At 40.0% G+C, this 26,037-nt stretch overlaps 1 protein-coding gene across 4 annotated transcripts in view; it reads left to right on the forward strand.

Annotated features, from left to right (window-relative positions):
- Positions 1-26,037, forward strand: part of DLGAP1 (DLG associated protein 1) — a 331,657-nt gene that overhangs the window by 46,575 nt on the left and 259,045 nt on the right. For all 4 annotated transcript variants that reach the window (XM_039243192.1, XM_039243193.1, XM_039243194.1 and 1 more), the window contains exon 2: positions 19,224-19,438. In XM_039243192.1, the coding sequence (XP_039099123.1) occupies positions 19,224-19,438 (215 nt within the window). The remainder of the gene's footprint in view (positions 1-19,223; positions 19,439-26,037) is intronic.

Consider the following 26,037-nt stretch of genomic DNA (forward strand, 5'->3'; position numbering starts at 1 on the left):
TACTCTACCTTTGCAAATCTACCTCCTCAAGTACCTTAATAAAGATGTTAAAATTTATCTGAAATGAACCATTCTGAACCAGCTTATGATAATGCTCTGAAGGGGAATTAGGTCAGATAAGCCAGTTTTCCTCCACCTTTATTGATCATATGTGCTAGAAACTTCTTTTTTTTATTAAAAAAATTTTTAATGTGTATTTATTTTTGAGAGAGAGAGAGAGAGAGCGAGCATGTGAGTAGGGGAGGGGCAAAGAGAGAGAGTCACAGAATTCAAAGCATGATCCAGGCTCTGAGCTGTTAGCATAGAGCTCAACACAGGGCTTGAACTCACAAACTGTGAAATTATGACCTGAGCTGAAGTCAGATACTTAACCAACTGAGCCACCCAGGAGCCCCTGCTAGAAACTTCTGACTTAAATATTTCATGATAACCAGATGCCTCCCAGACACAATTTTTTTTTATTTTTTATTTATTTATTTATTTTTTTTTACAAATAGTTTATTGTCAAATTAGTTTCCACATAACACTCAGGGCTCATCCCCACAAGTCCCAGACACAATTTTTATGTCTCCTTTTGGTTTCTGTATAGCATAAGAACAAATGAAAGATGTTTTTGTAAATCAAAACAACACAAATAAATCTATTTCTCCATTCATAGAAAATTATGACCTCTTCAAAACTGGGCAAAAAAAATCAATTTTTACTTTATGATTCTTATTCAAAAACCTATCCCTGAGTTCTATTGTCTTTATGCCCCATATATTTATTACAATTGAAATCAGGTCAACATTTACACCTAGGAGCATCTTGGGCAAAAGAAGAGAAGGAACCCGAGTTGCCAGATAGTGGGTACACCAGAGAGATAGTAGCCTCACCCCCTCCACCTCAGTGGTTGGAGGGGAGGGTCCCCCGATACCTGCCTCCTACTCCACAATATCCTATCCACTTGCAGAAAGCACTCTCTATGTTTCAGACTTCCAATGATATCAAAGACATTTGACTAGTGTGGGTAGAAAGTAGGAAGTCACTTAATTTTTTTTTTCTAATTTAAGAACTATGTCCTCCTAGGAAAAAAGTTCCCTGTGGACATTCTGACACAACACAGTTTGTTTTGTTTTGTTTCATTCTCTGGCTATTGTCCAAATCTGTCTCAGGGAAAACAAAAATAATTCCTTTTTGTCAAATGGGATATCATACACGGAGGTTCATTTAATGCTTTTCTATTAATTCAAAATCTTTTACTGTGCATAAACAATTGAAAACTTGAGTGGGAGACTAAGGGCCCACTCATCCAGCTGTAGTGAGGAGCGTATGAATTGCAGGAAGCCAGCATTGTTACTAGGGGAAGCATGAATATTTGCAGAACGTGTATCAGGTCAGTTTGACTTATTAGCAGAAAGGTAAAGAAAGAAAGAAAAAGACCCAAAAAAGCTGCTCTCAAAAGACATATATCTGTGGTATTACTGTCTGTAGGTAATCCATAACTTCTATAATAGAAAAACATCATCCTTGAACATGAAATATGCATATGTGTTCATGTGTGTGTGAGAGGAAATACTGAAGACTGAACTCCAGTCAGTATTTGACAGTAGAGGAAATAATGGGGTGTGCATGCCATTCTCAAGGATTCTTTTCTATCCAAAGATAATCATTTACCATCTTGACTAAGATACTCCTCATTGCAGTTTTTACTGTGAAAGGGTGGCATGATCTAGATTTATGATATGAAATGAAAGCCATGTGATACATACCTATCTTTATAGATCAACGCCACCTTCATTTCTCTATTACTGTCTTTCACTTGCAGACTCCTGGAGTAAAACAAATGACATAGGCTTGCCACAAAGAGTGAGCTCCCAGAGACTGTGTCTTATGGTTCTTCCCTTCTACACACAGAGGCGACCCTCCCTTTGGCCTCTACATATCCAGATAGGGAGACCAAAATGGTTTACCAATCATGAAAAGCCCTCATATAGATTAACCATTTTTTTCCTTTTGCTGAGTCCAGTGGATGGATAAATAATTGCAATATAATGGAGCTGAAACACAGGTCCAAGAGAGAAGAGAGCTGAATTCCAGCCCAAGTCTACCACTTATGAGCCATATAAACTGTAATTTACACTCTAGGTGTCATTTTCTTCATGTGTTAATGATGATATTTATCAAAACATAATATGAATAGATGTCCATCTAAAGAAAAGGAATAGAATTTGAAAAATGGAGTGATACACTCAGGTTTCCTTATCGGCAGACATCTGTAATCTTTACGATGCTGAGATGGATTGCAGCTCTCTGAGAACGATGTAGGATAGAGCATGTCCCAAACCTCTTTCATCTCAGAACCTTCTTCCATGAAGCATGCCTGTGGATGAGTGATCCACGGAGTATGTTTTAGAATATAATGGGTGAGATGGCAATTTTAGGATTCTGCTTCACTGGTCCTGCCACAATCTGGTGATGGGGCTGTATGGGCCTAGTGGAGTTCCATTGATCATGCTGTGGGATGTCGTTGTGGTTCCCTGGAGACCTTCACAGAAAAATCCAACTTCATCTCCCTGGAGGCCACCAAACCCTGATTTCTGGAGGCTATGTGTATGTCCATCCCCTGCCAAATCTACCATGGATACAATACCCACCCCCATCATCTTCATGGATAGGACCCCTCCTGACCTATTCTCCTGAGCTCCCTCTTACTTGCTCACATTGGATGCCATGTTTTTTCTCTGCCATTGGTGGAGTAAAATCCAAGATTAAAGACTCCCACACTTTCTTCTCAACCGATGAATAAATCAGGTGTAACTCAGGTGATATAATAAAATATTTCATGAGCACTTTTATCTATTTTCCTATATCTTATTTGATACACTGCTTGGAACTGGGTATGGAGACATGAATAAGACATAGAGTATCTGCCAGGCGAATGGTATCAGCCCTCCTCTCAAGTCACTTACAGATTGGTGGGTGAGACAGATCTGTAAATAAATGGTCTTAAAATATTGTGATAGCATTACATTAGTAGCATATGCAGGTTGTTACAGTCAATCTTTATGTTTTTAGGTTAGCTCTATATTTGTTTTATTAAGGCAGGTCATGACGGAATTCTTGGTCTTTTAGAATGTAGAGGGTTTAAAGGAAAGATCTGAAGTTCTGATTATTTTATGCAGAATGACATTTCAGGTAACTAGATTTTCCTGTTCACTTGCCAGCAGGAATTGAACATTTTGTAAATGGCTTCCCTGCTCTTAAAAGCCTGTCAATTAAATTAAATGTGTCCAGCACTCCACTAGGCACTGGGTGTGAAGCTGGCACAGTGGAGGTTCACTCTGCTTGGATGGTTTTAGTGGACCTTCTGAACAGCTCATCAGGGAGCTGGTGTTTACACTTAGTTCTTTGATGCAAACTGACTCCTTAGAAGAATGAACGGAGCACACACAGCTCACAACTGAAGAGAATCTATATAACAATAAGCACTGAGGTGGCCCTTTCTGCCTATGGAGTCCCATGCCCACCACCCCAGAAGCTGCCACTTGAGTCCCCATCTGTGGTGGTTCATTCTGTGTGACCACCTGGCCAGGCCAGAGTACTTGATTATTTCATCAAACGCTAACCTAGATGTCACTATGAAGGAATTTTGTAGATACGGCTAATATGTACAATCAGTTGACTATGAAAAGATTACCCCTGATAATATGGGTGGGCTTCATCCAACCAGTTCAAAGTCCTAAGAACAAAGCTGAGGCTTCCCTGAGCATAAGAAATTCTGCCTCGAGACTCAGCTCCTCCCTGAGCTTGCAGACTCCCAGCCTGCTCTAAGGATTTCACACGTGTTGCCCCCCACGACCATGTGAGCAAGTTCCTTAAAACAAATCTGTTTTTTCTGTTCTGCTCTGAGAAACTTGACTGGTCTACTGTCCCTTACACACCAGCCTTTGGGCAGACTCTGGAGATTTTCCCAAGTGCACTGATCTTCCCAATCCCAAGCCCCCTCCTACCCCTCAGCTGAAAAAGCCTAGAACAATTATATATTCCATCATGAGTCATTTCTGTTATGAATTAAATAGGCTATAGAGGTTGGCCCCATGAGGGAATTTAACCATCACGCACAATATGATTTGTACATGAAAATTCCTTTTGAATTCCGAAAAACAAGCTTTTATTTAAATACACGCACACACACACACACACACACACACGGGTATGGTTTTTTTACATCATTTTTGTCCTATGGTTAATCTCTGATGTATGTGTTACCGTCCTCTCTTTGTTTGAGAACACCGAGGTTAAAAGCTGTTAAGGTCATTGGACCAAAATCACATGTCTGGGAAGTAGCAGAGTCAAATGTGAAATCCAGGTTTACCTGATTCCAAACTCTATACTATATTCATCGCACCATGCTCCTCCCCTTCACGTCAAAAACTACCTGTGTAAGAATTACCTGGTAGGAAAATATTCCATTTTTTTCTGTACCACTTTTGTAGGAGTGATGTATACAGAAGGATTTAAACATTACCTAAATGAGAGATGTTTCATATTGACATCAAATACCCTATCAATTAGAATAAAAAGACAGGATTGTTCTAAGGTGAATGAAAACCTTTTTAAAATGTATTTATTTATTTTAGCTTTTAAAAATGTTTTTTTCTTTTTTAATGTTTATTTACTTTTGAGAGAGAGACACACAGAGTGTGAGCAAGGGAGGATCAGAGAGAGAGGGAGACACAGAATCCAAAGCAGGTTCCAGGCTCTGAGCTGTCAGCACAGAGCCCGACTCATGGCTCAGACCCACGAACCATGAGATCATGACCTGAGCTGAAGTCAGACACTTAACCCACTGAGCCACCCAGACACCCCTAGCTTTTAAAACTGTTTTGAACCCCATCGTTCCTGGCCCTCGGAGGCTGATACATCAAAAACGTGCAAAGCACTTCAACCATCAGGCTGCCTTCATCTGGCTTCACAGAGGTGGTCCTGACCTATCTGATAGACTCTTTCCATCTGCTTAGGCATCCCTGACCCTGACCCTGGCCAATGCACTCTCTGACTCTCCACTACACAGGGACCCATTCAAAAAAAGGACACTCCTGTCATCCTCATTCTGTAGTTAGAGAGCTGTTAAGAAAGATTCTTCTACAAATTTTCAGTCAGTGAAAGTAAAGGTAACTAAGAACCAGAGAGCTCAAGTCTAGAAGTATTACTTTAGGGTTTCAAAGCTATTCATTCAACAAGCACATATTAAACATTTACTTTATAGGAGGCACTTTGGGAGAAACAAAGATGAATCACGTTGTCCTGTGATTAATAATGAACTTGGCAGTGCTCTGTGCTGGACGCTCTAAAAATGGTGCTTTTCAAGCCAATGATAGCAATGAATTAGTGGTTAGTGAAATCAATTCAGTGGGTCACAAACAACATTATTTTTAATTAAATAGAATACAATAGAAGAGAATAGAAAAGAAGATAGAGTACATGACACACAGAGAGGTTAAGCCTTTCTTTCTTTTAGTTGTATATGTGCATATACTGGTTTCCAAAGGCAGCTGTATTTCTTACCATAAAAGGTAGTCAAAACCCGTTTAAAAGCTACTGCTTGAGAGAGACAGAAAGAAGAAAACAAAAGCTTTGCTCTCAAGAAGCTTGCATCTTGCTGGGAAGATACAGGTAGTTAATGAACACCAGAACCCTTTGTATAAAGCAGCCAATGACTAAGGAGTACAATGAATGTTGCTAATTTAGTGTCCCTGTGAGATTTAGACCAGGCAAAAATCATCGTGACAGTTCATTACTTCTTCCTCCTTGAAAAATTCCTCACTTGGCTTCCAGGACAACATACCTTGCTGATCTTTGTCATAACCCCTTTGCTTATTCTGCCTGAGCTCCCCATCTCCTGCAGTTGGGTCAATGCCACATGGGCACAGCTCTTTGACCACTTTTCTCTACTACCAATACTAATTTCTTAGATCACTCAGTCATTATCTGAGCTTTAAATACCCTGTGAGTGTCCACATTTTTTTTTTTTTTTTTTTGCAGTCCAGATAGCCTGAATTCCCAGACTTGTATATCCAGAGCCCTGTTCAACATCTCTTCTTAGATGTCTCATGGGCTTCTCACACATAATATGTCCCAAAGTAAGCTTCTAATCTTTGTCACCCAAGTCCCCACATACCTTAGGTTTTCTCATCTCAGCTAGTGGGAATTCAATCCTTCCAGCTGCTTAGGCCAAAAACCCAGGTGTTTTTCTTGACTCTCCTGTTTCTCTCAATTTCCATGTCCAAATTGTCATTGGGAAGCCTATGGGCTCTATCTTCTCCTTACCTCCTCTGCTACCACTATTTCTCACCTTCACCTCTAGTCTGGATTTGTGTGTGAGCCTCCAAACTCTTCCCCGGAGTCCACCTTATCCCCTTGAGCAACCTCAACTCAGCAAGTCAAATGATCCTTTTTTTTTTTTTTTTTTTAATTTTTTTTTAAGTAGGCTCCATGCCCAGTGTAGGGCTCGAACTCATGACCCAGAGATCAAGAATCCCATGCTATACCAACTGAGTCAGCCAGGTGCCCCACCAAGCGATCCTTTTAAACCAGGACTTGTGGTATCTCTCATCAGAACCTCCAATCTATTCCCATCTCAAGGAGTAAATGCCACAGCCCTTACAATGGCCTATGGAGCCCAGGGATCAGGACCCCATGCCCACCCATCACCCCTCTTGTACTTATCTGCTGTCTCCTCTCACTCCACTGCCCCACTGGCCTCTAGAAGGCAGCATGGCAGGCAGACCTCCCCAGCGGGACGTTCTCACTCTTCTTTCTGCTTCAAGCACTCACCCTATAGATGTCCAGGCTGATTTCCTCCCCATTCAAACTTTACTCAAGGTCACCTTCTCAGGGAGGCCTCCAGGGGCCAAGCTCTGCAGCACAGCAAATGGCACCACTATCCCTCCTCCGCATGCACACTCTGTTCCCCTCTCCTGCTTTCTTTTTCTCTTGCCACAGCTCACCATGGAACGTACATTTTACTCATTATATTGTGCTTGTCTTCCTCGCTCCCCATTCTACATTGCTGTACCCCCAGTACCTAAAGCAGCACCCATGTCACAATAATAGGCTCAATAAACATGCATTGGATAACTGAACAAATGCTTTTCAAGTATTTTGAGAAAGTCACTAAAGAAATGGTACTTTCAACTCCAACTTAACCACCAAGTCAAAGGAAGTAATACCATAATAAAGTTTGGTCTAAGAAACCTCTCCTCAAACTCGACAATGAATACTCTAGCTGGGACATGTCCTTTTGACGGAGCCTGAGCTAGTTTAGAAATACTAGTTTAGGGGCACCTGGGTGGCTTAGTCGGTTAAGCGTCCGACTTTCGCTTAGGTCATGATCTCGCGGTTCATGGGTTCGAGCCCCAAGTCGGGCTCTGTGCTGACTGCCAGCTCAGAGCCTGGAGCCTGTTTCAGAGTCTGTGACTCCCTCTCTCTCTGACCCTCCCCTGCTCACACACTCTCTCTCTCTCAGAAATAAATAAAAATATTTAAAAAAAAAAAAAAAAGAAATACTAGTTTAGATAGCCAACAAATGTGTGATACTCGTCTATGCGCATGCTCGTATGATAAGTCCAGTTAGTTCTGTTTCATGCTGCCTAGAGGAAGGGGGTTGAAATATGGCCTTAAAGTACAAGTCTCCACAAATCTCCTCATGTGATGATTATTGAATGGAATTTTATATTACACATGTGCCTAAAGACACACACGTATCATTCCATTCTTTCTAGATGTCAGGAACTGCATCACATAATTTGAAAAAGGGTAGTTTCATTGAATTAGAATGAATGGTGTTCAGGAAGGAAAGACTCTATTTTGGCCCATTTGAATACAGTATACTTTTTTTAAGTTTATTTATTTATTTTGAGAGAGACAGAGAGAGAGAGAGCATGAACAGAGGAAGGGCAGAGAGAGAGGAAGAGGAGAATCCCAAGCAGGCTCCATGCTATCTGCACAGAGCCAGAAGCAGGGCTTGAACCCACAAACAGTGAGATCTGACCTGAGCCAAGATCGAGAGTCAGGTGCTCAAACCACTGAACCATCCAGACGCCCCTGAATACAGGATACTTTTAGGTGTTGTGAATGTAACTTGGAATACAAAGACAGCACCAAGGTGCACTAGTAATCAGGTGATAGTGATTTTTAAAAAGCAGGAAAATTTGAGCTTTATCTCTTCTTAAATCTCTTGTTTTCTTAAGTTGATGGTTCACAGTGTAATAATTTATGGCCTCATTCAAGAATACTTAGTATCCCAGACTTAATGGTAAACAAAGGAAAATATTTGCTGAAATCTGTTGCAAAATTTTTAATTTTTAATTAAGTATTAATACTGGAGATGATTGACTTGATACATTATAGACTGCAAACTAGCTGTTCCAAGATTATCAGGCTTGAACTTCTAAGGAAAAAGAAGTTGTCATATCATTGACAAGTAGAGGGCTCTCAGAACGGCTGAGAGACTTAGAAGATTTTAGCCAACACCAAAGTTCAATTTTGATGAATGATATTTCTACATGTGGGCCCATCGACCTCAAGAGGCAGATTACCAACCTTCTACCCACATTTCTGCTTTTGAGTACCAGGCACAGGGTTCTAATTTGCCTCAAGGAATTCAATTTTTGGAAATATAGCTACAAACCACAGGGGATGTAGTGGACAGACGTCATCACGCATGACCACACCAATAATGGGAAAACATGATGACTCATCTAACCATTGCAAGCCACCAGATATGCCTCCAATATGCCAGAAAGACATGTGAGAAATGAGTAGTTGCATTAAAAAAATAAGAAAGGGGTCTATCTAAACTAGCTTATCTCCTATAAGTCAATGGAAATAAATGTAAGATACTTACTATAGACCTAAACCTCTGTTGTTTTTAATCTTGCTATCTTTGAGGATGCTTGTGTTCTTGCTTATATTTCACTAAAACTAGTAGCCAAGCATAACTGCTGGATGACGGGTGTTCTGAGGACATTATTTTTTCAAGTATTTTGGTTCTTCCAAGCATCTACCCCTCCTTACTTCTTACGGTTTTCAAAATGTTACAGCGTTATAGCTCTCAGTAACTTAGGGCTTAAGTTTTATGTTTAATGCAAAATTGCTACGTTTTGAAACCTACAGACAGCAAAATGATATGATGAAAAGAACAGAGAAATTTGAAACAAACATGCCCTTCAATTCTAGTATGACTTACTAGCTATAAAATTTATGTAAGTTATTTAATAGCGTTAAGTCTCAATTTTCTCATCTTTGCAATGGGGTTAATAGCAGTAGAGGATTCTGTATCGCATGAGATAATATTTGTGTGTTGGGATTATACAATGGCTCCTAGCAGGGAATGGAGTGGACAGATGTCATCACACTTGACTACACCGGCTACTTCACTGTAGATGTACTGAATAAGAGAGGAAGAATCTTTGACCCAATGTTCCAAGCAAAGGTTAAGATGCTTGCTGACCAAACAGGCTTAGATCACACACCCAGCCCCAAGCTGGGCAAGGAATGTGATGTGCTGATTGGCTCAGCCAATTCCTCAAGTGTGTTTCCTTCTGGGGCTCCAGAGCAGAATCATGAGGATGTGACTACAAGAACCAGAAGTAGAACCAGGGCAGCAAACTCCACAGATGTCCGCTACCATCAAAATGCAGGGTGGACAGTGAAGACAATTAATTTTCCTCCCCTGTTCTGAAATTACATCAGAATGTGGTATCTTAACTGTTACTTCTTGATGTGAAATCACAGACAGCAGCCCCTTTGATGTCAGCTATCACCTCAGTAATGTTTTCTACCAGGCCCCAGGATCCCTCCCCTCCTTTGAGGGGTCACAGACCTCGCCCCTCACATTTCTCCCACAATGCCTTTTCTCAATGGTATCCCTGCACTTCACACACATATACATTCTACTCCTAAGGAGCAGTTTTACCACCGGGGAAGAAGATTTTTAAGAACAAAACACAAACCCAGTAGGTCATTCAAAGGTACTAAAATACCCTATTCAGCTTCACTTGCTTTAAAGCTATTCTTCCCTTTTCCTTCATGTATCCCTCAGATTTGCCCAATCCACTTAAAAGTTGTAACCCCCTTTGAGACCAAAGACTGTGTTTTATATGAAATGCTTCTGGTGTATTTACTCAGCGCCTACTATTGTGCTAAGTACCCTGTAGAAACCTATAAATGTTTGTGGGTGAGGATAATTCCATAGGGGCATAGTGAGCGAATCCCCATGGCATCATGCTGTTTACAAAGTTCTATTTAACAGTGTCTAATAATTTTTATTTGGAGGATGATGTAGCAAAGGGTCTAATAAGCCCTATTTAAAAAGAGGTGTGTATTTATTCTTGTCCTTAAAAGGTAACTTTTAAGCAATCTGAAGCAAATGAAGGTTTACAGCCCCTTTGGGCTTCATGGGGAGTTAGAAAGGGCAGTTGCCAGAGAAATCTGATTGGAAAACACCAATCAGGCCTTGGGATCTGCGCATCGCATAATTGTAATTTTCCTATTCTTGCTCTTTTTTTCTGCTTTTTGCTATGAGAAGAGCAAGCTTAAAAGGCTACAGGGACATTTATGCCAAGTCGCATTTGTCAAGTTGAAAGCTGTGTGGAGCAGAAAAGCAGTTCTCCCAGCTGTAAAGAAGATGCAAAGGACCCGAGTGAGTAGGGAATCTGAGAGCTCACTAAAAGTGCTTAGAAGGCCAATACATTCACGCCATTTCTGTAACAAGTTGTAGGCAGGCACTTGAAATCCAGGGTGAAGCTTCCGTACCCCTGGGGTGTGTCCGGGCCCCCAAAGCCATCCTTGAAAGGTGTTGTTGTCCTTCAAGTTTTCTAATCCCCCCAAAACTTTCCATTTGTGTTGAAGCACTGATAACAGCAATTGGTAAGGGCACCATGAAACGGTGAGACAGCAAATGCTGTTTTATTTCCTACTTAGGTATCTATTACTTTAAGCCCTTCTCATTGGTGCTAGGAAGTTAATGACAAGATAATATTTATGCTTATGTCAATAGTTACATATTATGTTTATTTTAAAAAGACAGTTGAGTGGGAGCATATACTCCTTTTTTTTTTTTTTCCGTTTATTTGTTCAGTGACTCAATCAGCATACATTCATCAGAGGCAGGGTGAGGTTAAGCTGTGACGTCAGACAAATCCAAACTCCTACTCATTACTATGACCTTGAGAGAGTCATTTCCGCTTTTGAAATCTAAGTATTGTAGCAGTAAAATGGATATAGTAATGCCTATTTCGCAGGACTGCTGGAAGCATTTAAGTAAGGTACTCTTCCAGCCCTCTGCGATTATTCCCCAAATGTCAGATTACTCCAGGTGTATCAAATCCCCAGCTCTCCTTTCATAAAATAGTTTTTTCTCCCCATATTTATCCTTCTTAATCAATCTCAAGAAGATGAAGTAGGTTGACCCTTTCAGCCATAGCCCAATGCCCTCATTTACCCAGTTGCCCTAATAGAAATACTCAATTGTTGAAGGGATCAATAGCTGCAAGGGGTAGCCTTGCGAGTACCAACCAATTATCGATGTCCACCATTTTAATCACTGTTCTCACTTGCCATATTGTCCTTATTTCTATCCCATCAATAAATGCCTAAATTATTTCTCCCAGCTTCCTTGGTTCCTAATGAAATAGAACTTTGATTTCAGTCCCATCTCAGCCTTAGATTCTTGGGTTTTCCTCCCAAATGTCTGCCATCCCAACCTGCTCACAGAATTGTACTGGCCTACCCTGGTATATTTCAGGACATATGCTCCATTCCAGCTGTCCCAGCTTTCTAAGGGTCTGCATTCCTTTTGTGGCTCTCAGATTTCCCAAAGTCTCACGCATTTTCATTCCTCCAAACCTCACCATCCAACCTCCCATCTTGAGATAATCCGCTCTCCAGGACTCACCCACACATGGCTTCATCTTCCAGCTGCCATCTCTCAGACCATCACTGGCACAAAATGTCTGACTCTATCTACATGTAGTTACACTGTACTGACTGCAGCCCAGCAAAAGTGGGGGGCCGAAACCACAGGTCCTTTGGAAGAGCCTTTTACAAGTCATCCTTCTCTTGTCTGAAATAGCATTTCTGATAAATTTTACTTCAAGACTTGTAGTCTTTCATTTGTTTTATTAACTTTTTTCCCTCTAGACAGATCTTAAAACCATATGGAGTTTTTTTTCTTATCCGAAATATGTATTCTGTAGATTATCATAACAATTGTTATTCAAAGGACAGCCAAGATCTGAATGTGGAGAGTGGGGGCAGGGAGGGAGGGTGGTAAATCCCTGGACTGTGAACAGTAGACCCCATCTTGGGTATAGTGTCAACCTATACTAACGACTAACCTCTCTGGACCTCAATTTCTTTTTTTGACAAGCTAAGATTATAATACGCCTTCTTCTTGTCCTTCAAGGTAGTTGTAAGGATGGTGAGACATTATGTGAGCTTCTGGTTTTGCAAAACCATGGCACAGATGAATGCTAATTATTATTATCCATTCGGTCACTATTAAACATGAACATTAAGTTCTATATTTACTATCCCAGAATACATCCATGTCTTATTTTTATTTTTGCACATACTCTTTAAAAGGTGTTTGACTCTAAAACAAATTTTTCAGGCTTTGGCATCTTTGATACTAGAATGAATCATATCATCTAGGGAGAGTCAGAGTTTAGTTGGTGGCATTTATTTCTTTCTTAATGGCACAAAAAAAAAAACCCACTTAGGGTTTTGCAATGATATCTTAGATTCAGGAAAATGTGGTATTTGGATATTAGAGGAATGCTGAAGGAAGTAAGTGTACTTTGTCTTTTCAAAATGGAAACTTGGTTAACCAAGCGGGGATATGAGCCTCCCCAATCGGCAAAATGTTTGAGACATTCAGCACAGGAGGTATTATCTTGGATCCTATAACTTTTCAAGGTTCCCCATGGGAAAGGTTTTTTTAAGGACCCCTAGTTCATCATGGCTCTTGCTCATAGATCTCCCAGAATGGGTGTGATCCTCTTTTAATTGAGTTTGGGAAAACATAAAATGGAAGCACCAGAAGACAGTCTACTTTTAAAGATTCAAAAGAAAGATAAATACACTTTTGTGTATAAAATTTTTATATTTTACATAGGATAACACATATATTCCATTTGCATTTATATTCTTATACTAGAACATCTACTTTAATGAGCAGAAGATACTCAGCTAAAATGCCACTGCTTTTTAATCCCCAAGATATTTATGGCTGGCCATACTTTGAAAGTAGCCATAAATAGACAGATTTCTAACCTTTTTCTCAGATTTTTGTGGTGCTTTGAAGTCCACAAAATATATTCGCAAACATTATTTCTATTCATTATACATCTATTATCACCCCCATTTTAGAGATGGAAAATCTGAATCGAAGAGGTGAACTGACTTATCCAAGGTCACACACAGTGAGTGAAAACAAAGCTGGTGTTGAAATTCATTCATTCATTCAGTGTCACGTTTACCCAGAAACCTGTGGTCTTTCTGGCAATGTACTACGTCCTAGAAATAGCGAGGTAAACAATAAGAAGTGTGTCCCCCTTTTCCCTTTTAACCTCCCCTCCCCACCTCTGTGACTCAGAGCTGCACACAGCAGAAACTTAATGCAGCCCAGAGGCCCCCTCACCCCCTACTCTTGGTCTTGACAGCCCTCAAACATCTGGAAGGCACAGGTCTGGGGTCAAGTTCTAAAAACAAAACAAAACAAAACAAGACTTCAAATACCAAAATAGTTCCTATGGAGGTGAGGATTTTTTCCTCTCTCAAATTTCTGCTTTGTAAACCATAAAGAGGCATTGGGATTCAATCACTGGGAAGCCAGGCAAACTTCTGGTGGCCCTAAGGCTGCAGGCTTCCCTCTCAATCCTGCAGAATAGAGATGTGACTTGAAGAAGAGAGCCGGGAGTACTTCCTGATGGGAACTCTCACTTAAAAATGATAGGAGTAGACAGTATATTAGGACTTTATGTTGTTGCTTAGTATATTTCAATTATTTTTGCCCTTCCCTTGAGAAAGAAAATCGGAAGCAGCCATCAGAGTTTTCTAGGAGAGCCAGTGTCATCCATGGGGTGAGAGGTAGTGTCTGTGTGCTAACAGTAACCCAGAGCTGCCCTAAAAGACCTTTGCTGAACATTCCCTATGCGTTTGTGGGCCTTACCTCATTTAATCCATGCATAACTCAATGGGGTAGGAAACAGACAAGAAAATTGAGGCATATACCTAGTTACTGACACAGCAGGAACTGAAACTTGGGTAGTCTAGATGCAGAGCCCACACCTCTGAGCCTCCAGCAATACTGCTTACCTCATTTCAGTCATCTTACCTGGTAGTAGGACAGATGATACAAAGACACATAAAACAAGTAGTGTATATAAATACCATTGCGTGATTATGCACATTAAATATGCAGAAGGAAGATGTGAATTGGGTTTGGAACCATATTGTCTTCAACATAACCATACAACTAAGCCCTTGTAACTTGACATTAGCCACAGCCAATGAGTAATGAATGGGCAAGGCCGTGTGCCGATAAAACTTTATTTATAAATACACATGGCAAGCTGGATTTAGTCTGTGAGCTACAGTTTGCTGACCCCCTCTGCAGAGGATACACGCTATAGATTTCATTAAAAAGATCAATTTAATCTGGAGCAGTTGAAGGGAGCTTTTGAATTTCTGAGTTCAGCCTGGAAGGAAGACTTGAGACAGGCTTACAAGACCCTACATGACCTGGCCCCACACCCCTAGCCTTTCCTTGTATCACTTTCCTCTTGCTAAATACTCTCCAGTCACACTGACATTTTCATTCCTGGGCTTTAATGACACACCAAGCTTATTCTTACTCTAGAGACTCCATGCTGGCTGACCCTTTTGTCTGAGAGCTCTTCCCAGCTCTCCTCAAGGCCAGCCCCTTTGGTCACCAGATCTCTGGAATATTACCACTTTCCTAATGACTTTTCCAAGGAACAAGTTGATGTAGTTCCCCTCCAGCCACTTTGTTACATTACCCCATCTTATTTTCCTAATGCCATTTATGATTCCTGACATTATCTTGTTCACTTATGTGTGTGCTTAACTATTATCTATTTCTTCCTGCGCTGCTTCTAGAATCTATGTTCCATAGTGTGAGATCAATGTTTATTTTGTTCACTGCTATATATTCCAGGCACACCCAGATAATGGCTGGAAAAGAAATAAGCCAAACATGCTTGTAGATATAAAGGAAGAAGGGAGAGAGGCAAAGAGAGAGACAGGGAAGGAGACTGAGAAAACGCAAGCATTGTCCATTAGAGTATGTTTAATTTTCTCCTGTCCTATAACTGAACAGCTACAATTAGAATGACCCATCGTTCAGCTCCCATACATTACTTCAATTAAGAAAACATCCTCATCCTGTAATTTGAAGATGATAGCACGTGGTTATGGTCATTCCTTGGTCAGAAGTAAGTTTTCTATACTTCTGAGCTGTGACATGTGGTCTAAATTATAGACTGGCTATTCTTGAAACAAAAATGCACACTAATCCTCATTTTGTTTTCTCAAAAATAAAGCTCTCTATTGGAGTTTAATGCTTAAGCATATACATTAAAAAGCAAATAATTGTTTTGCTCTAACTCATAACTATTCTATGGATGTTATTATTGTTTCCTTAACACCTGTTGGGTCCAACCACCCCCAAGATTGGTGCAGACAAGCGGGCCATCTGGCTGCCCTGTTGTCATCAAGTGTCCACGCTGCTTTTCTATCTGCTCCAGCTTCCTTTCCTTACCAAGACTTCTATTCCTTTAAACTGCCAAGACCATTAATACTGAAGACTTTCTCAGACAGCTGTACATTTGAATTGTTTCTTTCCCTAAATTGTTTCTTTCTGTGCAACTGAGGCAGAAAGACACATCAACCTTTGATTAGATCACAGCAGTGGCTATGCTACATGACTTTCCTCTCCTTCCAATCAAAAGGGAATAACACGTAGACAGACTTATCAGTTCAGACATGGCCCCAGGGAATTCTGCAAACTTATTAGATTCACCTTTATCTCCTTAGTTACTTCTTTACCATTTACTGCCCCAGCCCAAATTCCTTTGTCCATGTCAATTCTTCACAAATTTATTTATTTATCTTTTTGTCTACAAGGTATAAAAGTTTCCTGTTCTAGTTGCTTCTCTGGATCTTTATTCTCTTATGAAGCCTCCTAAGTATATGTAAAAAATTAACAACATGAGTATGCTTTTCTCTTGTTAAAAAAAAAAGTATGCTTTTCACTTGGGCCCCTTACAAAGTGGTATGTCACTGTCTCCTCTTTTGCTTTAGGGGTTAAAAGAGTCAGAATAAGAATTCTGGCTCAATCATAGCAACTTCAATGACATTATTTTCCTTCCCTATGATGTCGATTTTCTGTGTCTTTACACTTTTCCAAGAACTGATTTCTGTATTATTTTATAGGCAATCTTGTTGTAGGCTACCTTTAGGTCTATGAATAATGTATTAATTTTTAAATTCCATTCCATACAGCTTCTTAGCTGCTATCATTTGAAAACTGTTTCGTTGAGAGGTACTCTAATTAAATACTTTTCAGTTGGTTCCCTTAGCAACAGTTGCAACCTGTTTCTCATATATATCCAAGTTTCTACCATAAACTAACTTTGGGAAAAACATCTAAACAGAAATTTCCCATGTTTTGTTTCACAAGTGATACGACCTGATATAAGTTGTCCTTAGTCTCTCACATATTCCAGAGACCAATGCTTATTTCGGAACTATGCATCAGTACTGAGAAATGGCAAGTGCTAAAATGTAATCACTAAGCCAATAATGAAGTTCTGAATATGATCATAGTTTGCAGTGAGTCACCTGCCAATTGAAGGAAAACAAGACTGTTCTAAACATTTATAATTTCACTAAGAAATCTTCCTTGTTGCTATGGTGATTTTGATGCTATTTAGCTAAAGCAAAAACTCTACATTGTAGTTACTACCATGATTAATAAATGGCAAATGAATCAGATGCAATGGATTACGAAGGCATCATGGGACTATAGTTGTTTGGTTCCGTAGTGCCACACATCATAGCCCAGAGAGACAGCATCAAATAGTGGTCAAGAGCAGGTCCCAGGAGCTGTCAGGTCGAATTCGGCCCCTTCGTAGCTAAGACTTTGAGCCAGTTACATAACTTCAGTTTCCTCATTTGTAAACAGGGGATAATAATAATACTACCCCCCCCCCGCTGTGTGGATCAAATGAGATAACATTTATAAGGCACATAGAACACTGCCTGCACATAGGAAGCACGACTTAAAAATTTGTTAAAATAAACAAACTGAATAGTGAAGCTTAATCTAACTTCACTGGGAGTTTTCAGAATCAGAACTTACAAACCACTGTTTTCAGGTCCATAAACATCAGCATCTCTTCAGTTTGATATTTCAAGATATAAGCCTTCAAATTATATAAATAATAACTTAAGGAGCAGAGTATGGTTCTCTTTTTAATGGAACATCTCTGTTCACTTCCCAGAACTTATAACATTTAGAAACTTGTGTCTAATATGTGTATGTGTCATCGTGGACAATGTTATGAACCCTTCAGATTTAAAATTCATCTATTATAAATCACAAATTTCAGGTTACGTAAACTCTGATCTTTGGAGTCAAACCAAAATGCTTTAAATGCCAGTGCTGTGCGTTCCTTGGCAAATTCCTTAAGCTCTCTGACTTCTTGTTTCTTATTTGAAAAATACAGAAGAAACTTGCACAGAGCTGTTATGTCGATAAAATAAGATCATGTAAGCAAATTGCATAGCATAGTCAAATGTTAATAATGAAACACTGTATTATTGATGGATGATCAATAAATAGCATCAAAATATTAAATGTCTGCTAACCTTATCGTTGAAACTTGCAAGTCCTTCCTGGCTGCTCCTTCCTCATCACCATTACTGGTAATTCCTACTTGCAGTCTCTCCTCAGTGCATATTCCATTTATGGCACCGTACCTTAAACTTGCTGATGTGTTGATTTGGAGTTGTTCCTAAATGCATCTATGCTCTGTCTTCTCATCGCTGTTATAAATATGTTAAGGGCAAAAACCAGCCTCCCTCTTCTTTGGTTTCTTTTCATTAAGCCCTGTGTACTGTTCCATACACTGAAGGCTGATTGTTGCTTCTTAATGGGTAAGAAGAGTGGTCATTGTATGTTTCTTTTACTAAATGGAGGAGTAATGAGATCCTACTTTGAGTCCATGTGGAAATGGAAAATCTAGGTGGAAATTAAGAGAAAGTCATAAAGAAGCCTTCTATAAAATAGTGTAGTGCTCTGCTGAACTCAAGGGCAATGATGGTAGAAAGAAAAAGGAGCAGTGTACTGAGAACATAATCTTTGTGGTGCCTCCAAATGGGGACTTAGAATAGGATGCAGCAAAGCAAGAGGAAAAGAATAATTCAGATAAGTAGCTCTCTACCGGGTAAGTAGAGAAACTCTTCAGGGTTGGGGCGTGTGTGTGTGTGTGTGTGTGTGTGTGTGTGTGTGTGTTGTTCAGGGCCAATGAAAATTTAAATTAAGAAAATGCCACTAGCTTTCATGAGAAGATCATTGAAAACCTTTAAAGACTGCTTTCAGTAGGTGTATGGAGCCGGAATCAAAATTAAGAGGGGTTCCAAAAGAATAGGTTATTGGAAACTCAGTGCAACTGGTTTAGGAAGAAGAGACATTGGATAGAAGACAGTGGAGATGGACAGTGTGAGAGGGTGGAGATAAAACTGAAAGATTCTTAAATTTTAAATGACAATTGAAAACAAAAAAATGACAATTGAAAACAAGTAATTGAAAAGCTCAAATAAAACAACTCTCCTTTCCAACAGCATTCTTACTGGAATTATTTCTTATAATTCTTCTCATTAGCACAAGAAAAATGAGAAGTAAATCAGAGCCAATGGTTTTAATATTTTCCTAATACACAGGATTTTTTAAAGATTGAGACATGGAATTGCATGTATTCAAATATTTTCAAACCAATCACAGTAAAACACCATTACTGAAAGCTGAATGTCTGAAGTTTTAGATAATTTGTCTGTATCACCCACATTCAGGGTCATACCAAAAAATAAATAAAGGAAAGAAAAGTGTAGGATTTTATTAAAAATGAATTATCTGTTTTGTATCTGAATAGGTTCCTCAGGATGAATGGACAGGGTACACCCCTCGAGGTAAAGACGACGAAATTCCATGCCGAAGAATGCGGAGTGGCAGCTACATCAAGGCTATGGGAGATGAAGACAGTGGTGACTCCGACACAAGTCCCAAGCCTTCTCCCAAAGTTGCTGCACGAAGAGAAAGCTATCTCAAGGCTACTCAGCCATCCCTTACAGAACTCACCACACTCAAGTAAGTATTTCCAACACTGCACTTCTGGTAGTCCAGCTGCTTGCATTATCACCTAGAATCAGAGTGGGGGACTCCTAGAGTAACTGGGGCAGAATACACCCTACAGATAGAGCAGTGTGATGCACTGAGTGGCCTATTGATGTTGACATGGGTTCTGACCTGTCTATCCCAGTGGCTTCAAAGACATGGGCATCCAGGCATGTGCTGCATAGATCATAAACTGAACCGCAAACCCAAGATGAAGAGTTGGAAACAATCTAGAATGGCTCATAAAATGAATTAAGATTTCTGGTCTACGAGAAGATCTATGTATCTCCACTCTTGGGTGTTTTCTTAACCACTAAATTGGCAACGCAACTCGTTCTTATAAGACCCTTAAATTTTTCAGATGATTGAGAGAGCAGATGATCTTGGAGAAGCTTATAGAAAGTGGCTATGCTTAAAATTTGGGTGATATGTGAAGGTTCTCAATATAGGTTTTTAAATTTGGACACTAAATGCATATAATTTGTGTGACCTTAAAAATGGTTTTTGGGGGGATGCCTGGCTGGCTTAGTCAGTGGAGCATGTTACTCTTGATCTCAGGGTTACAAGTTCAAGCCCCATGTTGGGTGTAGAGATTACTTAAAATTAAATGTTAAAAAAAGGCTTTTGGTTTTGAAAAATATAAGTAGTTCTTACCTCTATTTGTGCTATTTGTAAATAGAGAACAGCACTGCAAAAGAAACTGTGGAAGTTGATTATTTTAAGCAAGGCCTGATTTAATTTTTAATACTATTTATGGAAAGTAAATCAGAGCCTAGGAATATATCAAGGCTTGGATTATCATTTAAAAAATATATTATAGATGATTCATAATTTCAAGTGCCTTTTCCCCATATGTTGAGGAAATACAGACTACACTTCATGCATTTATATTATGTTACAAAATAAAATATTAAAAGACAAAATAAATAAAAGAGAAAAAGACCAAAGCCATCAGGTTAATGAAAACACACTAGACTATGAAGCTAAAACACTGAAAAACAGCTGACTATTCTATGACGGAAACTTATTTAAAGAGCAAACTAATGTTATATCTTAAAACAGTGGACACAGTCCCCTCACACATTTTTCACAAGGGGTCATGTGGAACCTCTCCAGATTACCTCAGTAAAAAATTAATACCAGTGTGCCTGGGGCTCATTGGTTAAGGGGCCGACTCTTGATCTTGGCTCAGGTCATGATCTCATGGCTCATGAGTTCAAACCCCATGTCAGGCTCTCTGCTGATGGCGCAGGCCTACTTGGGATTCTGTCTCTCCATTTCTCCACCCCTCCCCTACTCATTCTCTCTCCCTCCTTCTCTCTCTCTCTCTCTCCAGTTGCCCTTCCCCTTTGCCTTTATTACTGCAAGTGTTAGTTTCCTAGGGCTGCCATAACAAAGTGGCTTGAAACAACAAAATCTTGTAACATCACAGTTCTGGATGCTAGAAGTCTGAAATCCAGGTTTCAGTGAGACCTTGAGATGCTCCTTGAGATGATGCTCCTTGAGAAACTTGTTGAGAACAAGCCTTCCTTGCCTCCTCTCAGCTTCTGGCTGTGTGCTGCTAATCCTTGGCATTCTTTGGCTTCCAGCTACAGTGCTTCAAGCTCTGCCCTGTCCCATGTGTGCTTTCACACAGCTCTCTTCCTGTCACACCACTCACATCGGATTAGAACACTCCTAATGACCTCATCTCTACTTGATAAAATCTGCAAGACCCTTATCCAAGTAAGGTCATGTTCACAGGTACTAGGAGTTAGGACTTTGACATACCTATGGGGGGAATGTAATGCAACCCATAACACTGCCACACAAGGTAAAAGTTGATCATGGAAATGAAAGATAGAAACAGGCTTTTGTTGTACTTTGGCACACCTCATGGAGGCTCAGAAAAATTAAATATACCCAGTCTGGGGGAAAAAAAAAACTGGATTTGTAATAAAGGCAGTCTGCCAAGGTGGTTTAAAATGAGGGTGGCCAAGGATAACTTCTGGCAAATATCTTCTATGGACTTCAAAATATCTCTCTACTAGAGCTAAGGAGCTAATTAACATCCTCCAGAAGAAGCAAAAGAGGGAATGCTTTGGGCAAGAAAGTCACTTAGACCTTCAAGAGCTCAGTTTCCTCAAATGCATACCAAGCGGTGGGAGTCTGCAACCTCCGGAGTCTCTTCCAGGACCTTAGTACTCCCTCAGTTTAACTATCAGGATGCATTTGTCACATTGGCTGAATGACACTTTAGGTCTTAGGTAATGAGACAGTGATTGCTGCTCACGATAATAAGCAAGTATGAGGAGAACTGAAAGGAGCAGAGCATAAGCAAGGTGAGGAGAGTGCTCTGAGGAGGCTGAGGATAGGGAGGTAGGTGCAGAAATCACCTCTCACAAGTGTGCCCTGGGCTACTCTCCTCCCAGCTTCAAGGGCTGTGGGCAATCGTTCTGAAGTCATTGGAACTCTTCCTTGTTCATCTTGCTTCCTACATAATATCATCTTCCTTTCAAGCCCGGGGCCCTATTTTTACAACACTCATATACTTCTTTGACTTCTCGGAAGTTTTAAGAGCAGCAGGTTTTAAGAGTTTTAAGATAAAGACAAACACGGAGAGTGGCTAAGCTGTTGGTGGAGAAGGTCAGCTACTTCAGACAGTGACATCAGTTATTGAGCTGAGTTGAGCTAGTGACTATTCTCTTCCTCCAAACCTATGGAAATTCAACATGGTAACCAATTTACTAGGGAACCCCTAATAAACTGAGAAACGTTTTTTCTTTACTCAAGATGGAATTTCACCAAACCATCTCTATTCTTTAGCAAGCAAGACAACATCTGACCATCATTTAAACATGCCTTTCTTCTCTTTCCTACTATTCCATTCCCCAGGCTTATTTCTCATAGTTCTGTTCATCTCCATTCCTTCTCTCCTCATCTGGTTTAGGGATTCCATTCCTCATTACAGTCTACATATTAGGCTTCCATCATATGCAATTACAGATGATTCCTGGTGAGTGCTAGTTTAATGGTATTGGAGACACACAAGAAGACAAGGGAAATGCACTATGGGGGCAAAACTTCAAACTTGACATGACTTATAATCAATGCATGCTTTTATTCCTTAATGATGTTTTGACTCAAGACCATTTTTTCTCTAGAAGTTTGAAGCATTCAGTCCCTCATGAGAAAAAAAGATCCCCATATCCTGGAATTCTAGTTCCCCAAAAAAGAAAATTATATTTTTGTTCTTGCTTCTTTGACATTTAAGTCATTTTTTTCCCTCCTTCCTCCTCAGCAATTCACAGCTTTAGGGATGAATCATAGCCATGAACCAAGATAACTAAAATTAGCCAAGTGAGATTGGGGCAACATTTTGTTGGAGGTTTTCAACTCCTATCTTCTGTCAGAAATGTTGGAGAGAAAGCACTCCTATACTTTCTTACATTGTTTTACTCTCTACTCTTTTTAAAGGCATCTTGAGGGTTTATTTACAAGGGTTGTTGTCATCACCCACTCAATGTTATTGTGTCCTAAGTTCAGTGGAACACTCTAGAGTCATGAGCAGGTTTGAGACAGTGAATTCCATCTTTGGGCTGCAAAATTCCTGTAGCTACTCACTGAGGATCATTAATTCTTTCACTCTCTTATCTCCTTCCACAGCCAGTAACAAATCCCTTCACCTCACCACTAGCTTTCCCTTCTTCTTTTGTTATTACCTAACAATGAACTTGAAATGGATTATTACACAAGAATATTACTATTTTCAAAGAATAACTTCTAGATGCTTAACAGTAAATTCTCAGACAACGTGGGGAGAGGTTTGGGGACAAGAATTTGCTTACAGGGTGTCACCACAGCTTGGCTCTGATGAATTTAAGTCTTTTAGTTGGATTTGTTATAACTTGCTGTTTATTTTAGCATTGAGACTACTGCCGTAGTTAAAAAATCATGGCCAAATCCCATCTTGGACTTTTTCCCCCCAATATTTTGTGGAAAGAACTTTCTAAAAAGCTGCTATTTAAAAGATTCTATATTTAAATTCAACTGTCCATTAATCCTAGGCAAATAACACCTTAAAATTTCTTCATGCTTCTTTATCCCTTCATCCAAGCACTGAGAAAACTTCTCTCTTGGAGGAAATAGTCTCTAACATTGTATACTTTCAAAGGCCTCTGAAATTGAAAAGGAGGCCCCAGACTTCTGTGCATGTTTGAATCTGTGGGTGACCAGGCAGAGCTCCTAGTACTTTTGATAAAATGTCTCAGAAAAGGCTTCAAGAAGGTTTATATTCAGCCCTAAATGTCTTGAAGGCAGTAGCTTTCCATGTTCAGAATGGCTAATCCTCTTAATCTTCATTCTTTTCCTGATCCTGAACTTTTTTTTTATGTGTATTGGTGAAATACTAAACAGCTGTGTGGCTTTGGCAACTGTTCTGATGTCTCTGAGCCCTACCCCCACACATACACCCAATTAAATGAGAGGTTTAGGCTCTTGGCATGGATGGTACTGCTTAGATAACTCTCATCACCACTCCCCACCCCCCCCACCCCCGATCCCCCAGACCCATGGCAGACAGCATTACCCGATCCCAGTACTCTTCCTGCTGAACACAGATTAGCCTTCAGAACCCTTCTCAACACAATTCTCTAGGGTCCACATCTCACCGACTGGTGATGCCACAAAGTGCTGTCTCTAACCCACACTGTGCCCCCTGCTGGTTCCTCACATCCCATAAGCCCCTCCTGCCCATCTGCGACCTCTCAGTGCCTTCTCTCCCCAGAAAAAAGGGACCCAGGGCATATGAACATGAGAAGACTGAGGCTTTTTTCCTAAGGGTGTGAGTCATGTTTAAGAACATAACCATATATATCATCCCATCTCCGTTCTAAGTGGTATGAAATGTCTCTGTTTTTCTTTGTTATCTGTTTTGCCCAAACATTGACATTTCCTCTCCTGCCTGACCGCCGGCATAACTCAACATACAAAAACAGATATTCTTTACAATAGAAGACAGAACAGAACCCAACCCGACACTACAATATTGTGAATATAATTCAGCGATATAAACTCAAGATAGTTTCCCAATCCTTTCTTGACCACAGTACTTTCTTCTACTACATCCTATCCTCTTAACTCCCTCCCCACCCACCTTCCACAGTAATTAGAAATGGAAAAAGTTTAAAGCTAAAACTCGTTCACTTGCTCATAGAGAAATTATCTTAATGCCTTTCAAGTTTATGTAGTTATTTTTGAGAGAGACAGAGACAGCTTGAGCAGGGGAGGGGCAGAGAGAGGGGGGAGGGAAAGAGAATCCCAGGCAGGCTCCATGCTGTCAGCACAGAGCCCGATGCAAGGCTTGAACTCACAGAACGGTGAGATCATGACCTGAGCTGAAATCAAGAGTTGGACACTTAACCCACTGAGCCACCCAGGCACCCCAATCAGTCCCTCTTTGAGGTATGAATACTTTCCTCCAAATGAGATGCACATGTGTTGAGCACTGTAGTCTGTACCATATCCTGGTCTCTCAGGATATAATTGCTCTTTAGAAAAACCTGTTTTGGAAGGACACTTGCAGAGATTGGATTGTCCCTACAATGATCATGACCCCAGAGAGGAAAGAACTTGCATATCTTTGAGGGAGGTGAAAGAATGAAAGGAAATTCAGATACATCTTAGAAAGAAAACATTTTGACTCAGCCTTGCCTTGGGATAAAGGAAGGAAGGACCAAATGACCAGTGGATCAGAGATAAAGAAGGCATTGTCTGATGCCTGAGGTTCAAGGGAGAAGGGATAGGCTTTTAGGAGTCTGGGTCCAGCTCCGTCAGGACTAGTATAATAACAAACCTTGTACCTATATCTTTTCTGTGGCTGTATGGTATGTCACCTGAGCTGTCTTCTCATGACCAGGCAAGGCACCAAAGACCCCAGAAGAGGGTTCCAGAAATGAAGATTCCCCAGTCCCCTTAGGCAGCACTGATCAGAAATGCTACCCACTGGCCTGCCAGGAAGACTTCTGTTTACAGAGAGACTTTTAAAATCCTTTATGCTGCCTGTCTGCTGGCTACCATGCCTTCAATTTAATATCTACATTCCTTATTAAAGTGCAGACAACCAGGTAATAGAGAACACCCTAATTATAATCAGAAATGGTATTCATGTAATCACTCACTGATTTATTCAGGACCTTTAATATTAAAGTCTTGTGGGAGACATTTATACCTTGATTTCAACACATTTATTAAATGCTTTACTAAAATGTGGTTTTCCATAGTCAAGTGGAAAATACATATATATTTATATATAGACATATTTTATAAATATATTTATAAAAATACACATATTTTTAGAGATATAAATATACCCTAAAAGATACTCTAGAATACATAGATGTGCCCTAGAATCTAAGAATGGTGGGGAAAAAGGCACTACAGACAAGAAATAAACTTGAAATTCAGAGGCTGAAGGTATTCAAGTTTATCATTTTGTTCAGAATTTTTTCTGGTCATAAAAGTCTACTTTACTTGAAGTGGGGAGAGTGGGTTTTTTTTCATTGAAGATTACTATTGTGTCAGCATAGTCCATG

Source organism: Hyaena hyaena, unplaced genomic scaffold, assembly GCF_003009895.1.
Source record: "Hyaena hyaena isolate Hyena2069 unplaced genomic scaffold, ASM300989v1 scaffold_222, whole genome shotgun sequence".
In the NCBI taxonomy this organism is placed as follows: domain Eukaryota; kingdom Metazoa; phylum Chordata; class Mammalia; order Carnivora; family Hyaenidae; genus Hyaena; species Hyaena hyaena.